Source organism: Hemitrygon akajei, chromosome 29, assembly GCF_048418815.1.
Source record: "Hemitrygon akajei chromosome 29, sHemAka1.3, whole genome shotgun sequence".
Classification (NCBI taxonomy): Eukaryota; Metazoa; Chordata; class Chondrichthyes; order Myliobatiformes; family Dasyatidae; genus Hemitrygon; species Hemitrygon akajei.
Genome location: NC_133152.1, coordinates 25,856,121 through 25,871,948, shown reverse-complemented (window position 1 = coordinate 25,871,948; position 15,828 = coordinate 25,856,121). Strand labels below are relative to the sequence as shown.

Genomic DNA, 15,828 nt, shown 5'->3' with positions numbered 1-15,828 from the left:
CAAATCCTCCCCTCAGTCTCTTCCTTAAAGAAAATAATCACATCTTTACCAATCTATCCTTTTAAGTGAAATTTCTTATCCTTGGAATTCTTGCAAACCTATTCTGGATCCTCTCTGTTGCCTTCACGTCCTTCCTTTTATGACATGTCAAAGCAGAGCATAGTGAGCCTGCACCAGATTATTATGAAGGTCTTCCCTTTTGAACGTATGATTACCCTACTTTTATCCTGTGTCTGAGTAGTTGGTTCCTAAAATTACAGCGCTGTGTCTTAGGCACACTTAGCTATATGTACGTGTCTTAAGCACATATATATAGCTAAGATGCCAAAGACATTTGCACAGCACTGCATTTGTCAATGTGGAGCAGAGAGCAAGTTTGTAAATCTGGCAAGAGCAAAGGATGTTGGGAATGGCGAGAGAGGAGTGTCATGGGAGTGGTGTGGGACAGGTGGCAGAGGAGTACTGGGATGGAGAGTGACAGGGGTGTAGATACATCCAGCTTGAGATGCCAGACAAGGTCATTTGATTCAAAACAATTGATTTATTGATCATTACAAAATGTTTCTCTAGTGCTTCCCGTCTCCCTCTTTTCCCAACCATGATTCCCCTCTCTCTGCCCCCTTCCCACTCTCAGTCCACAATAGAGCTGCTTATCAGGAACAGGTACAGTGCAGTACATAAAATTACTTCAGTACTGTGCAAAAGTCTTAGACACACAAGCTATATATGTGTCTGACACTTTCGCACAGTACTGTATGTTTGCCTTATTAACTGCTTTCTCAATCTCTCGGTATTTTTAATAAACAGGAAACATATATCCTGTTTCCGCATGCATTTTAGAACAGTTTCCTTTTTGCTAAAAGCTCCTCATTTTCACTACCAAAATGCATCAACTAGTACTTCTTTGTGTTTCACCTTTTTTTTTAATGTTGGTCCATCCTGCCAGCCTTGTTATATTCTTCTGCAGTTTATCAATATTCTCTGCAATTTGCCAAATGGTTGTGTCATCTGCTAATCTGGGTATTGTGGCTTGTGTTCTTTAGACTTGGGTCATTAAAAAACCCGTGACCCTAGCACCAATCCATGTTTCATCATCTTCCAATTAGCAATAAAGCAGGATTCCAACGTGATCCTTTCTGTTACTTAGCCAACTTTGTGTTTGTGCTTTCAGTGCCCTTTTCATGGTATGAGCTTCAGCTTGGATGATAACCTGTTAATGCTGCACAAAAAGAAACACCATATCAACTGCATTGTTGTCATGAACTTTAATTGTCATGAAAAAAAATGATCAAGACAAAATCATTGTTGCCATGACGCCATGCAGACTTAATTTATTTTCCTCCAGGAGACTATTAATAAAATATCCAATTAATATTTCAAAATGTTTTCCCATTACTGTGATTAAACTGGTAAGCTTGTAATACTTGGCATTCTCAAGTTCTCTGATACAAACCCCACGTTGAAAGTGTGTTGAAAGATTATGGTCAATTAGCTCATTATTTATTCCTCAAAATTCTTGCCATTATTGATGCTTTTTTAAAAAAAATTGTTAACATTCCTAAGTTTTTCCTTTTTCAATTAAATACAAATTATTTTTTAATTGAAGCTTTGGTTTTGAAAGCTCATAATGTTACATTCTGAACCCATAATCTAAACCAGATATTAAAGTTGATTGTTTAAAAATGGCTCATTTCTGTTGCTCTTTCGCTAGGAGTGAGTGTTGCAACATGCACGGCTATTCTACATGTAGGCAGCAGCTTGCAAGTTCGATCAGGGTCGACCAGTAAAGATGAAGACTATGAAAATGATGCAGCCACAATCGTACAGAAATGTGTAAGTGTTTTATAACTGGCTGTATTTTAATGTGTTGCATAACACAATGGAATCATTTAGATTTGTTTTTGCTTTCTTGGTGAGAGCATTACTTGGGTAAAAATTGAATGTTACCGTGAGAGTGGCTGGGCAAGGATAGTACTCAACATCGGAATATGTTTAGGGCAATTCCAGTGATACAGAGCAGGGGTGGCCAACCTTTTACACGCATGAGTTCAGGTGCACCATACAACTCTTGTACCCCCATTCAATTCTTTTAAAAATATGAAGACATATTTAGCATTTTTACATGATATATTGATTTAATATAAAAACAAGATAAACATTACTTACCTTAATGAGACTTTTAACATATATTTTGTCTTCTTTTGATTTCTTCCTTTTTCTTAATCACATATTCTTTCTGTAACTCAGACCCAAGCGCTAGCTTCAGTTTTCCTTCAATTTCAGTCTGATGTTGTGTTTTATAGTGTCTATTAAAGATCATGTCTTCTATTATGTGAGAAAGTGTTTTCATAAACAATGCACAATGGTGTTCCTGACGGACCTGCTATAAATAGGAACTTATTTTCCCACTGTTCATTGAATTCATGCTTGCTATCACTTTCTGTTTTTCCTTTGCTAATTTTCTTTTGCACTATGATGGGTAACTGAATGTAAAAACAAGGCTTAATTTTCGAAAAAGTACAAAATTGCAAATGTTCACAAAGGACGAACAAAGTACAACTCCGTAGCACACGAGCGTCAATTGTAAACTGGCAAAACCACTGGTGCAGACGCCTGGCGCCTCAGGATCAAACAAGTATCAAACGTGTATTGAACAGTTATGGAACAACTGCGGAACAAAAGTCCTTCTTTCTTAGTTTGACTCATTAAACATTTTTTAAAAATTGAAAACCGATTAATGTGAAAGAAGATGATATTTACCGAAAGGTGTGCACGAAATAATAAAATCGCTAAAAATAATTGCTAAGTTTTAGATTTATTCTCAGTAAAACCCATTTCTAGCTCTAAGCTGCTTGAATTCCTGTTATAAATTTTTTTTTCTACAAATCGGTTTTTGGTTAATACTTTTTGCATGAGTAGGCTTACTTTTTTATTATTATCACTGGGGTGCAGTGTGCCGCTTCTAATCCAATGCACCACTTTTGGCACATGCGCCGTAGGTTGGCCATCCCTGATGTAGAGGATACTTAATTATATTGTATGCATTAGAGTCTTCATTGTCTGAGGCAGTGCCTTTGGGGTTAAGGAGGACTTGTTTTTGCTCTTCTATGGGTTGCAAGGTGATTGAGGTAATTGTGGGAAGTATAGACACTTGGGTCAGTAGACACTGATGGGCCAGACATGTTGGTATTTTATGAGGTGAACATTGTTTGCTGTTGAGACTGTTATCATGAGTGCTATTATGTTTGAGTTCTGATTCCCATGGATTCTTAGAATGCACTCCCTTAAGGAAATTTTAGAGCATCCTTGAATCATTGAGTGCATTGTTACTTTGTAGTTTTTGTTTCCTGAAGATATAAAGTGTTTTTCATATGCCTGTCCTGTTCAGTTAGTTGAAGGCAGTTTTGTCTGTGTTATATCAGCTACACTGAAACTGCTGTGAACTAACTTCACATAGTTATACTGTTAACTGAGTCTGAGCAAATCAAAGGGATTAAAGAAGTGTGATTAAAGACACCACCTGTTCTTCACTGACTGACGGTTTCAGATTTTGATAATCTTGATTTAGTTCAGGACCATTCAAATTGTTAATGAATACACATCACAGCAAAACTGCTGGTTATGTAGTTATATTACTGTTCTACTATGAGCCTTAAAATGAAGCTATCAATTTTCTTGCAATTTTCCTGCACTTTCTCCATATTCTACTATGTGGTACAATATAGCTGTACTTAAGGTATTTCATGGACTGCTTCAGTGTGCTACTAAACTAATGTTCTATTTATTATTGCAGTTGGAAATTTATGACATGATCGGCCAAGCTATTAACAACTCCCGACGTGCAGGTGGGGAGGTAAGGTTTATGCAATATGTTTCTGAGCAAGGATTTTATAAGTTAATGAAAATCTAATTGCAGAAAAGCTGGAGGTTGGAATACCTGTCTTTATTTTTGACTTCAAAATAATATAAAGGGCCATGAACTCTATGTCAGCAAATAAACGTATTTATGACTGCTCATGTTGGTCCTGATTGCAAGCTCAGTGTCACAGGTCCAATTATAGTTGGATGCAGAATCGAAGTGATGTGGGCTCGGTAACAGTGTGTGGATGGGAACTTCAGAAGACTTGCAAATAACAATCTACACCCGTACCCATTTCATCATAGTCTTTTGCACTAAGATTTCACCATGATTGATTTTCAAGGAGACAGGAGCATTCCCTGTCTGCCTCTTTGATATGTCTTGGCTATCAAGTTATTAATTTTAGCCTCTGTAGATGACTACAGTGGAGGAGATACCACTTCATTCTTGTGATTTTTTTTTACTAGTCTCTAGTTAAACTGAAGTTCAGTTTGTTTTACTGAGAGAGGCGTAGAGGATGGGAAGGATATTATATAGTAACTGTCAGTATACAGGAGAAACTTCATAGCATTATTTGCAATTAGTCTTTACTGAAAGATGTCCTTTGATATGGAGTAGCTTAAAATGTGAATGAAACTAATGAAATAAACGTTGCCTGAAATAATTAAAGCATATATTTAGATTTAATTTTGACTTTTTTTTAAAGTAAAATGTTGAAAATATCTCAACTAATGCCACATAATTTTCTTTTGCACTTTCTCTCCAGCATTATCAAAATTTTCAATTACTGGGCGCTTGGTGCCTTCTAAATAGCCTCTACTTGATCCTGAATCTCAGTCCTTCAGCACTAGCTGACAAGGGCAAAGAAAAAGATCCACTGGCTGCACTTCGAGTCCGTGATATTGTCGCACGTGCAAAAGAAGGAGCTGGATCTCCCAAATTAGCACCAGTTAAAGGGTCAGTGAAGAATCTATAAACAATGTTTTAGAATTTCTTGAAATTGGTTGGATTGTGCAATAATCTCTTACAGTCTTATATCCAATAGGAACAATTCATTTTTGAGTTACATTTTTCTCATTTCCAAATAAAAACTGTAAATGCTGAAGATTCAAAGCATTGGTTCATCAACAAAGATTATATTTGCTAATTTATATTTCAGATACTGAGTGAAGAGCTTTTTGTTTTTATCTCAGATTCCCAGTAGTTCATACAAGTTTGTATTTATTTCTGGAGCTAAACAGCAAAGAGGCACTGGTGTGCATAGTCATGCAGTCCTAAAGATGGGTCTTGGCCTGAAATGAAGACTATCTATCCATTTTCATCGATGCTCTCCGACCTGCTTAGTCTTGGTTCCTCTAGCATTTTGTGTATGTTGCTTTAGATTTCCAGCATCTGCAGACTTTCTTGTCTTTGTATTAATTTTCCCATTGCTTTGAGATTTATGAGGTAGAATTAATATCCAGAGATGATCTGATCATAAGGCTTCTACCTGCTCATTACAAAGTAAGACTGAGTGAGATGATGCACAACACCATCTTGTGAACTCAGTGGATCTTGAGAGGAAATGATTGCAAAATATAGCAACTAAAAGAGCTTTTATTGCACTTCATGTGTATTGTATTTACCTGATTTACTTGGTGTTTAAATTGATGCTTACTGGTGTTCAGTAAAAAATGGTTGATGTTATTTTGATATTCTTTCTTTCAGACACCAAGGATTTGGCATTCTGTCTGTGGTTCTTGCAAATCATGCTATCAAATTGTTAACGTCACTTTTTCAGGATCTACAAGTAGAGGCCCTCTACCGGGTAAGTGCTAACTCCGGAGTTTAGTATACAGAGTCAATTTAGTAAATAGGCACATAAGAAAAACCCAGAAAGGTTTTGGGATTTGGATTCTTCAGAGGAATGTGCATTTTAAAAAGAAGTGAAACTGACGTTGATTGCATGAGGGATTGTGTGTGCCAAAAAAAACACTAAATGGAAGCAGAAAAGAAATATTTGAATTTAGAATATTTTCTTTGGATCGTTGACATATTCAAAAATGCTACTTTTGAATCATAGTCTGTATTGTGGTATTGGTAATATTGGAGCCAGTGGTGTTGTCCAGAAGGTTCTGTAGAAGTCAGGAATAAGGCACAGATTTTATGGTTACATCTGTTTCATTTGATGTTCATAATTAAGGAATAAGAGAAAAGCCCAGCAGCAGGAAACTAAGGGAAAAGAGAACAAAGAAAGAACCTTGCCTCAGGGTGGAGCTTTATTCTGAAAACTGGCTGAAACTGGATAGAGAGGGGAATTCTTTTGATAAAGGACAAATTTCATGACACATGCCAGTGATAATAAACCTGGATTCTGATACTGAGACAAGAAGGACAGTTCGTGATTTACTTGTGCTGCCATGACACAGGCATACAAAGAAACTATGAAAAATACAGAACCAGTTATACTACAAATTACTGAAAATCTACTGAGCATTTGCAGACAAACAGGCAAATTATACAAACATATAAGCAAGCATAATGAAATTTAAACTACAAAGAAAATAACACTTTGTGTATCCTAATCCATCAAAGGTCACAGATAATATTCTAATAACATTTCAGTATGTTTGCTTATTGGATAAATTTTGGTTCAAGACATTGGATGCAATTTTCCTGTTGTCACTTCAAATATCAAAAAAAGAGAGACTTTGGGGAATGGGCAAATAAGTGGCAAATGAAATACAATGTTGGAAAGTGTATGGTCATGCACTTTGGTGGAAGGAATAAATGGGCAGACTATTACTTAAATGGGGAGAGAATTCAAAATGCAGAGATGCAAAGGGACTTGGGAGTCCTTGTGCAAGACACCCTGAAGGTTAACCTCTAGGTTGAGTCAGTTGTGAAGAAGGCAAATGCACGTTGGCATTCATTTCTAGAGATATAGAATATAAGAGCAGGGATGTGATGTTGAGGCTCTATAAGGCAGTCGTGAGACCACACTTCAAGTACTGTGTGCAGTTTTGGGCTCCTTAATTTAGAAAAGATATACTGGCATTGGAGAGGATTCAGAGAAGATTCACAAGAATGATTCCAGGAATGAAAGGGTTACCGTATGAAGAACGTCTGGCAGCTCTTGGGCTGTATTCCCTGGAGTTCAGGAAAATGAGAGGCGATCTCATAGAAACATTCCGAATGTTAAAAGGCCTGAACAGATTAGATATGGCAAAGTTATTTCCCATTAGTAGGGGATTCTAGGACAAGAGGGCACGACTTCAGTGATTGAAGGACGTCCATTTGGAACTGAGATGCGGAGAAATTATTTTAGTCAGAATGTGGTAAATCTGTGGAATTTGTTGCCACGAGTGGCTGTGGAGGCCAAGTCATTGGGTGCATTTAAGGCAGAGATAGATAGGTTCTTGATTAGCCGGTGCATCAAAGGGTATGGAATAAAGGCAGGGGAGTAGGGATGACTGGAAGAATTGGTTCAGCCCATGATTGAATGGTGGAGCAGACTCAATGGGCTGAATGGCCTACTTCTGCTCCTATATCTTATGGTCTTATGGATCATTTAGATTTACCATAGAGGGCAGTTGGAACAATGGTTTAAGGTCTCATCCAAAGATTGCACTGCTGATGTTGAACAAACTAAATAATAGCCTAAATTGTGTGTTTTAGTCAAAATTTGTAACACACTAAACCCCAGGGGCATGCACATACAGAAAAGCTGGGTGATATGTTATATGGTTAATTATGTGTTATTCAAGTTATTAAATGGACAGTTTTTAATAACGGTTACCTTTGGTTTTAACAGGGCTGGAGAAGTGATGGTCCACCTGCAGAGCTTAATATCATGGCACAGAGCTCCTCCATTCAGCGTGTACAGAGATTAATTGAATCTGTTCCTCTCACAAACTTGCTTTTCACACTTTTGTCAACATCTTACAGAAAGGTAACCACTTGTTTAACAGTCCACACTGATGCCCAAATGATTGTGATGTCTGTGCTGATTCTTGGCTGAGTCAGTTCAAATGTGACCTTGCTGAAGTGCTCCTGCCCTAAATCTCAAGATCATCCTAAAACTAATATTATCACCTTGCTTCCTCCCTATAGACACGCTTTTGGTTTCCAATATTTATCTAGTTTCTTAATTCTAAGGTCTCAACCATTCTGTCTCTTTTGTGAGGTCACTGATTCAAGCTAAACAAATATGATCTGTGATTTATATTTGTTCACACTAAATTAATGTGCACTAGTATTAAAGCAATGTTTACTAATACTGAAACAGGTGTAAGGTCGTATTACCCAGTTTCTGTACTGGGCAGAATAACATTTAACACCAATCATGGTAATCAGGATTAAAATTTTCAATGTATAGTGGATTCTGGTTAGTTGGGACACATCAGGACCAGTGCTTTTTGGTCCGATTAAGCAACTGGCCCAATTAGCTGAAGTTTCATGGAAATAATTAAGAAGGTATATTAAAAAAAAGACAAACTACCATTTAAATGAGTAACCAATTATGTATTTAAATGAAATACAGAACAAATTAGAACATGACTAATACAGTACTATAAAATTGTATTAGTTCCTAGTAGTTATTGACGGAGGAATTCATCCAGAGTACGTTGCCGAGTTCTTTGGATTGACTGTAAATACACAAAATCTGCAGACACCTAGTGCAGATGTGGACTGCCTTCATAAATGCTTTCAACAATTACATCCTTCAAATCTTCATTTTCATTGTAACATTCAAGGTGATTGTTGATACCTTTAACTTCTTTGTAGTTTCTAACTTTCTGAAGTAGTGAAATCGTTTAATTTTCACTCCCTGCCATTTTCGGTATTTCCAGTCCTGAATGCTTGAAACCGCAGTGAACAAAATGGTTCTGAGTTATCTTGCTGTTTATTTCTCTCACCAACTATCAGCTGAATACAAACATGCAACTGACGCTATATCATAACCGTTTGCTCTAAGTGTGTTGTAGTAACTAATAGCTATGTAATTGCTTCTGACGCTAATTAGAAACTATTCGGCAACAATAGTGGCAATGTCCCAAATAAACAAAGGGAGTCCCGGGTATTTTGTTCATTTGTATTTGTTCTTTAAGAGTTGTCCCAAATAAGCAGTTACCTCGATTAACCAATGGCCGAATTAACTGGAATCCAATGTATTTTGGCCAAGGCTGGTCAGGATACTTACCTGCATATGAATGAAGCTTTACGTTGGGCTTCAGCCTGTGTTCACTTCTGTATAATTCAAAGCCCAGTGTTTAGGAGCAAAGTAGCAATGGTATGTCTTTGTTTTAAGAGTGCTGTTTGGTTTTCAAATGCCAAAAGGTTTTGCCTTGTTCATTCTAAAACCACAAACAGAAATAAGCTAGCATAACCAACCCTACAGTTTACAGCTAACAGTTACCAGTAATTTCTTTCTCAGTGTTTCCACAAAGTTCAGTTGTTCTGTGAAGTTGGCCTTTGTCTAAATATTTCTTTCTCTTTTGATCACCAAATAGCAGCAACCTATATTCCCACAATTTGTGATTGTAAATGTGTCAGGCTTTCAAATTTTGTTTTTCTCCCAGTTTTTGAGGCATTAGATTCATCTCTTACCAATGTGTTTTTAAAATGTTTATTTGTATATTCCTTCACTGTTGAGAGAAACATTTGAATAAAATGTGTCTGTTCTAAGTCTTTTTCTGTGTTAACGATGATCCTGAAAAACAGCCTTTTTCCTGTTCACTTTAAATACTCAGATTTTCTAAGTTCTATTTAAAAAAACTTCTGCTATCATTTTCTTCAGTAGAAATATTTACCTCAAATATAACAATAGTTTTAAAGTTATATCTTATTGGTGAATCAGTGTTGGATGCCTTCTGTGAGTTCAGTGTTCTTTATTTATAGGGACAACAAAAAACTGTACTTGCTACTCTGACTCCTGATTGATCATTGTTACTGTACCATTCCTGTACAGGCTACTTACTTTATTTTTTTTTAAAAGGGCTGTACATACTGAGAACAATATAACCAGTCAGAGAAGAGACCATTAAGTAAACCCTCAGTTGGTCATCCCTCGATGACGTGGCCGAGTGATTGAAATTGAGTTAATGCCAAGTTTATATGCAACTATCATCACCCACTTCATTCCTCAGAAAATTTCACACTGAATAGATTGGTTTTCTTTTTTTTAAGTCCCATTTCTGCTTTTTAAGATATTATAAAAGTTGTCTTTGAGCCCTTGGATGTTACTCCTTACCCAAACTCTTTAGTTATATTTCACTTTTCTTTCTTTCCTTTCCACAGGATGACATTTTTAGTGTATTGGCAATGCTTTCTTGATTTTAGTGAACTCAGCTATTTTTGTGTTTTGAACAGATTCTGGAACCCTGCTTAATCTCTTTAACTCAATCTCTGGAAACAGTCTATCTACTGACTCGATCTCTGTCTCCATATCTGGAAACAGGACATCTACTGACTCGATCTCTCTATCTCCATATCTGGAGACAGTCTATCTATTGACTTGATCTCTTGTCTCCATCTCTGGAGACAGTTTATCTACGATTCAAACCATGGGCACCTGTATGGGTCCCAGCTGTGTCTGCCTTTTTGTCAGCTACTTGGAACAGTCATTGTTCCATCCTACACCAGCATTGCTCTTCAACTCTTCCTATACTACATTGATGCCTGCATTGATGCTGATTCCTGCACCCATGCTGAGTTTGTCAGTTTCATCAACTTTGCCTCCAGAATCAGAATTAGTGTTGTTTTCATCGGTATGTGTCATGAAATTTGTTAACTTAGCAGTAGCAGTTCATGATAAGATAGAGAGAAAAAATAAATAAATAACCAAGAAAATCAAATACTCTGTGTGTGTGTGTGTGTGTGTATAGATTAAAAATAGTGTAAAAATGGAAATAACATATATTAAGAAAAACTTTCAACTTCCACATTGCTCTCAAATTTACTTGGTCCAATTCCGACACCTCTTTCCCCTTTCTTGATCTTTGTCTCCATCTCTGGAGACAGTCTATCTACTGATATCTTTTACAAACCCACTGACTCTCACAACTATCTGGACTACCTCTTCCCACCCTGTCAATTGTAAAAATGCTGTCCCCTTCTCTGTTTCTTCGTCTCCGCCGCATCTGCTCTCAGGATGAGGATTTTCATTCCAGCACAACTGAGATGTCCTCCTCTTCAAAGATCTTACCTTCCTCCACCATCAACGCTGCGCTTACCTACATCTCTCTTTTCGGGCACATCTGCCCTCACTCCATCCGCCCACTGCCATACCAAGGATAGAGTTTCTCTCGTTCTCACCTACGATCCACTAGCCTCTGCGTCCAGCATATGATTCTCTGTAACCTTTGCCATCTCAAACAGGATCCCATTACCAAGTACATCTTTCCCTACCCCCACTTTCTGCTTTCTGCAGGGATCTCGTCATGTGCAACTCCCTTGTCTATTTGTCCCTCCCCACTGATCTTCCTGGCACTTATCCTTGCAAGTGAAACAAATATCTACATCTCCTCCCTCACTATTCGGGAACCCAAACAGTCCTAGGTGAGCTGACATTTCACCTGTGAGTCTGTTGGGGTCACCTACTGTATCTGGAGCTCTTAGTGTGGCCTCTTGTATATCGGTGAGACCTGATGTAGATCAGGAGACCGCTTTGCCAAGCACCTACACTCCGTCCTCCATAAAAAATGGGATCTACTGGTGGCCACCTACTTCAATTTTACTTCCCCTTCCCATTCTGACATGTCAGTCAATGGCCTGTATTGTCATGATGAAGTCACATTCAGTTTGGATAAGCAGTATTTTATATTCCCTCTGGGCAGCCTCCAACCTAATGGCATGAACACTGATCTCTCGAACTTATCTCCCCCCCCCCCCCCTTAACTACTCCCCATTCCTGTTTTCCCCTCTCTCAACTTCCCAGCTCTTTATTTCACCCCTGCCCCTCTCCCGGTTTCACTGATCACTTACCACCTTGTACTTCTTCCTCCCCCCTCCCCACCTTCTTATCCTGGCTTCTCCCCTTCCTTTCCAGTCCTGAAGAAGGGTCTTAGCCCAAAATATGGACTGTTTACTCTTTTCTGTAAAGACTGCCTGACCTGCTGAGTTCCTCTAGCATTCTGTGTATGTGTTGCCCTGTTCCTTAAACCTAATCAGTGCTTACTCAGGAAACAAAATGGACCCACCTGAGTACACTACAAACATTTTCTGATTACTCCCTTTATCTCTTGTTTCTGTTTAAGGATAAACTTTCTCCCCTTGCATCTTCAGTGGCTGGCTGTTTCTCAACAGACTTTTCATCACCACCTCACTGGCAACAGCCGACACACCATCAATGACATGTATACAGAAAGGTGTCAGATAAAGGCCAGTGACATCATAACAATTCCACCCACCCTGCTCATATACTGTTGATCCCATTTCCATAAGAGGAGGAGGATAGAAAGCACCCATGACAGGATCACCAGACTCGCACACAGTTACATTCTCCAAGTTGTAAGGCTGATCAGCACCTCTACCAACTAACCTACCCCATCACGTAATCGTTTTCTTTCAGAGTCACCGTTTGCAAGACATTCCTATGCCTAGTGTCACTTTATGGACATACAATCAATCTCTGTATTCATATTTATTGCTTTTTTAAAATTATTGTGTTCGTTATTTTTATGTTTTTTTTGTGTTGCATCGGATCTGGAGAAACGTTTATTTAATTCTCCTTTACACTTGAAGTTTATTTAAGTCAATATTAATTTTCTGTATCTATCCAGTCACTAACTTCTCTGAACTGCTTCAGTCTTTTGGCAAATGATATCTTCAACCATCTAAGGTGAAAGAGGTGCTGTTGTGCTTTTTTCACTATACAGCCGGTATGTACAGATCAAGTGTGTATATTGAGGAACTTAAAGCTGTTCACCCTCTCAACCTCAGATCCATTGATGTCAATAGGGGTGAGCTGGTGTCATTCCTCCTGTAGTCCATGACCAGCTCCTTTGTTTTTGCGACATTTAAACAGAGATTTTATCACTGCTCATTAGAATCATAATGACAGCCCCTATTTATTTGTGCACCAAAGTTGCTTACTAGGAATTCCATGTACTGACCTGTGTGTTGTTGTTTGATTCACCAGGTTATACAAGTGGTGATAAATCTTCTCTCATTTTCCATCTCTAGGCTTGTGTTCTTCAACGCCAACGCAAAGGCTCTGTGAGTAGTGATGTCAGCGCGTCCACTGATTCAAACACTTATTATGAAGACGATTTCAGCAGCACCGAAGAAGATAGTAGTCAAGGTAGCCTCAATATTTGTACTGTGTTCTGAGAATTAACACAAGCTGAAGCAAGTAATAGATGATACTTGGACATTTTTAGATATTTTGGTATGAGCTAATAATTTCGGGGTAAGAATTTGAATTCACACAAGTCATCATCCTTTGAATGTGAGCATGCTTGTGCTCTTTAGTTATCTGCACACTCCACATACAGAAAATTTGATGCTCTTAATTAGAACAGCTACAAAGAGATCTGATGGAGACATTCAAAATTCTGAGTGGATTAAACGTGGCCTAACAACAGGTAGCTGGAGAATTATTTGCTTTGATCAGTAAATTGAAAAGTGGATGACAATTAGTGAATCAAGTTGAAGAGAAGAATCGGGACTTTTTTTAACGTGCTGGAATGTTTGTAATTCTGCAGAGGCACTAGATGCTGAATGTTAAAAGTTTTGAATACAGATAAGTGTTTGGGGACAAAATATACAAAGTGGGTTTTAATAAGGGCAGGAATACAGGACCATTCGGATAAACCAAGGGCTTGGAGAGGTTCTATCTTCTTTAGCCCTTTGTCACTTCTATCATCTCCTGACATTTTGCATCATTCCCGCTCTTCTCCCTCCCCCATTTGTCTATCTTTCCCTCACCTGGATTTACCTGTCACTGGTCAGCACTTGCTGTACCCCTCCTCAACCCCACCCTTTTTAGACTGTCTGTCACCCTTTTTTGCAGTCCTGATGAAGAGTTTTGGCCCAAAATGTCAACTGTCCATTTCACTCCATATATGCTGCCTGACTAACTGAATTCTCCAGTCATTTGTGTATTAACCCACAAGGGCTTGTTTCATTTAAAGGTTTCATTTTACACTTTAATTTTGCAGTTGAGTTTGTAGTTACTTATAATTAAGCTATATGTAAGATATGCTGTTGTTACTTGAACTATCTTTGCTATGAACAGCTTATATGTGTTGTACTTCATAGATGATGACAGTGAACCAATTCTTGGCCAATGGTTTGAAGAAACCATCTCACCCAGTAAGGAAAAATCAGCACCACCCCCTCCACCCCCACCACCTCCCCTTGAAAGTTCCCCACGGCTGAAGAGTCCAAATAAACAGACTACTGGAGAGAATGGCAACATACTAGCAAGTCGCAGAGACCCTGAGTTGGTGAGTAATTTACATCAGTAAAATGGTACAATGTACGACTTTAACAGTCAGGAAGTAAAAATATTTTTTGCTTTGCTTCTGAATCTCCCATATTTAATCATATTACTGTCTTTTTAATTCCCTGATTATTTTATTAGTTTTAGATTGTGTTTGGAGCAACTGAAACTTAGTAATCTACATGCTGTCACAACTATTGAAATTTAATTTCAACTCTTGACTTACTCAGTACTTCAGGATTTATCAGGTTTAATCCTATAGAATTAAACATTAGGCATAAATTTTCACCAAGGACTGTAATGATATTAGAGATAGAACTGTGGGTAGTACTAGAGAATGGTACTGGAGACACATGAGACTGCAGATGCTAGAATCTAGAGCAAAGGTTCCCAACCTCTTTTATTACATGGACCGATACAGGTGGCCCCCGTTTTTCGAACGTTCGCTTTACGACAACTCGCTGTTACAAAGGACCTACATTAGTACCTGTTTTCGCTAACCAAAGAGGATTTTCGCTTTTACGAAAAAAAGACACCCGCTTTATATGTGTGTTTACCCCGAGAAAGACTACCACGACTGTGAAGCCTTGTGCGGGCAGTTCTGTGCGTATGCGTGTACATGCGTACGCGTGTACGTACGTATGCATGTATGTGTGTAGGTGTGTATGTGCCAGTTCTTTTTCTCCAAATCGATTTTGGCTCACTGTCTTTCCGATTTTGCTAAGTGAAACTACGCCGTACATACAATATTTCTACTTTATATAGGCTGTATATTTATCATATCATTCCTGCTTTTACTATATGTTGGTGTTATTGTAGGTTTTATGTGTTATTTGGTACGATTTGATAGGTTATTTTTTGGGTCTGGGAATGCTGAAAATTTTCCCCATATAAATTAATGGTAATTGCTTCTTCGCTTTATGACATTTCGGCTTACAAACAGTTTCATAGGAACGCTCTACCTTCGGATAGCGGGGGGAACCTGTACCATTAAGCGAGAGGTCAGTGGCGTCCAGGTTGGGGACCCCTGATCTAGAGTGAAGAATAAACCAAAGCACAGTCTTGACCTGAAACGTTGACAATTCCTTTCACCGTGCAAATGCCTCTAGACTCACTGAGATCCTCCAGTTGCTAGAGAATGAGATTGTCTGATTTCCAGTGAAATCTGCATGTTTAATGTATTTATAAACATTATTTTCCAGTTTCTCAACCTTGCTTCAAGCATCCTTAATTTCATTACATCTTCAATGCTGAACTCAAAGAACAACTTCATCCGGAATTACCTGAGTGTGTCTCTGACTGAACAGCATATGATGACGCTAGCAAGCATCATCAAAGACGTGGACAAAGATGGAACCAAAGGTTAGGGGTTAGGATGCTACTTTAGTGTTAGCTACTAACAATCTACAGCTTAACTATGGAGAAATAATTTTTGCTTAAACCCAAGCCTTTTCTTTCAGCCCCTAAGAACTGCATTACTTCTGAAATAGGAAGAAGCAAATGAAAGTTTTAATTGCTGGCTCCATATTGTAATTCAGTGGAG

At 38.2% G+C, this 15,828-nt stretch overlaps 1 protein-coding gene across 5 annotated transcripts in view; it reads left to right on the top strand.

Moving 5' to 3' along the window:
* ubr4 (ubiquitin protein ligase E3 component n-recognin 4) overlaps window positions 1–15,828 on the top strand; it is a 203,341-nt gene that overhangs the window by 27,203 nt on the left and 160,310 nt on the right. For all 5 annotated transcript variants that reach the window (XM_073031943.1, XM_073031941.1, XM_073031942.1 and 2 more), the window contains exons 9-16: window positions 1,712–1,833; window positions 3,794–3,853; window positions 4,626–4,816; window positions 5,567–5,666; window positions 7,653–7,790; window positions 13,025–13,142; window positions 14,102–14,289; window positions 15,488–15,647. In XM_073031943.1, the coding sequence (XP_072888044.1) occupies window positions 1,712–1,833; window positions 3,794–3,853; window positions 4,626–4,816; window positions 5,567–5,666; window positions 7,653–7,790; window positions 13,025–13,142; window positions 14,102–14,289; window positions 15,488–15,647 (1,077 nt within the window). The remainder of the gene's footprint in view (window positions 1–1,711; window positions 1,834–3,793; window positions 3,854–4,625; window positions 4,817–5,566; window positions 5,667–7,652; window positions 7,791–13,024; window positions 13,143–14,101; window positions 14,290–15,487; window positions 15,648–15,828) is intronic.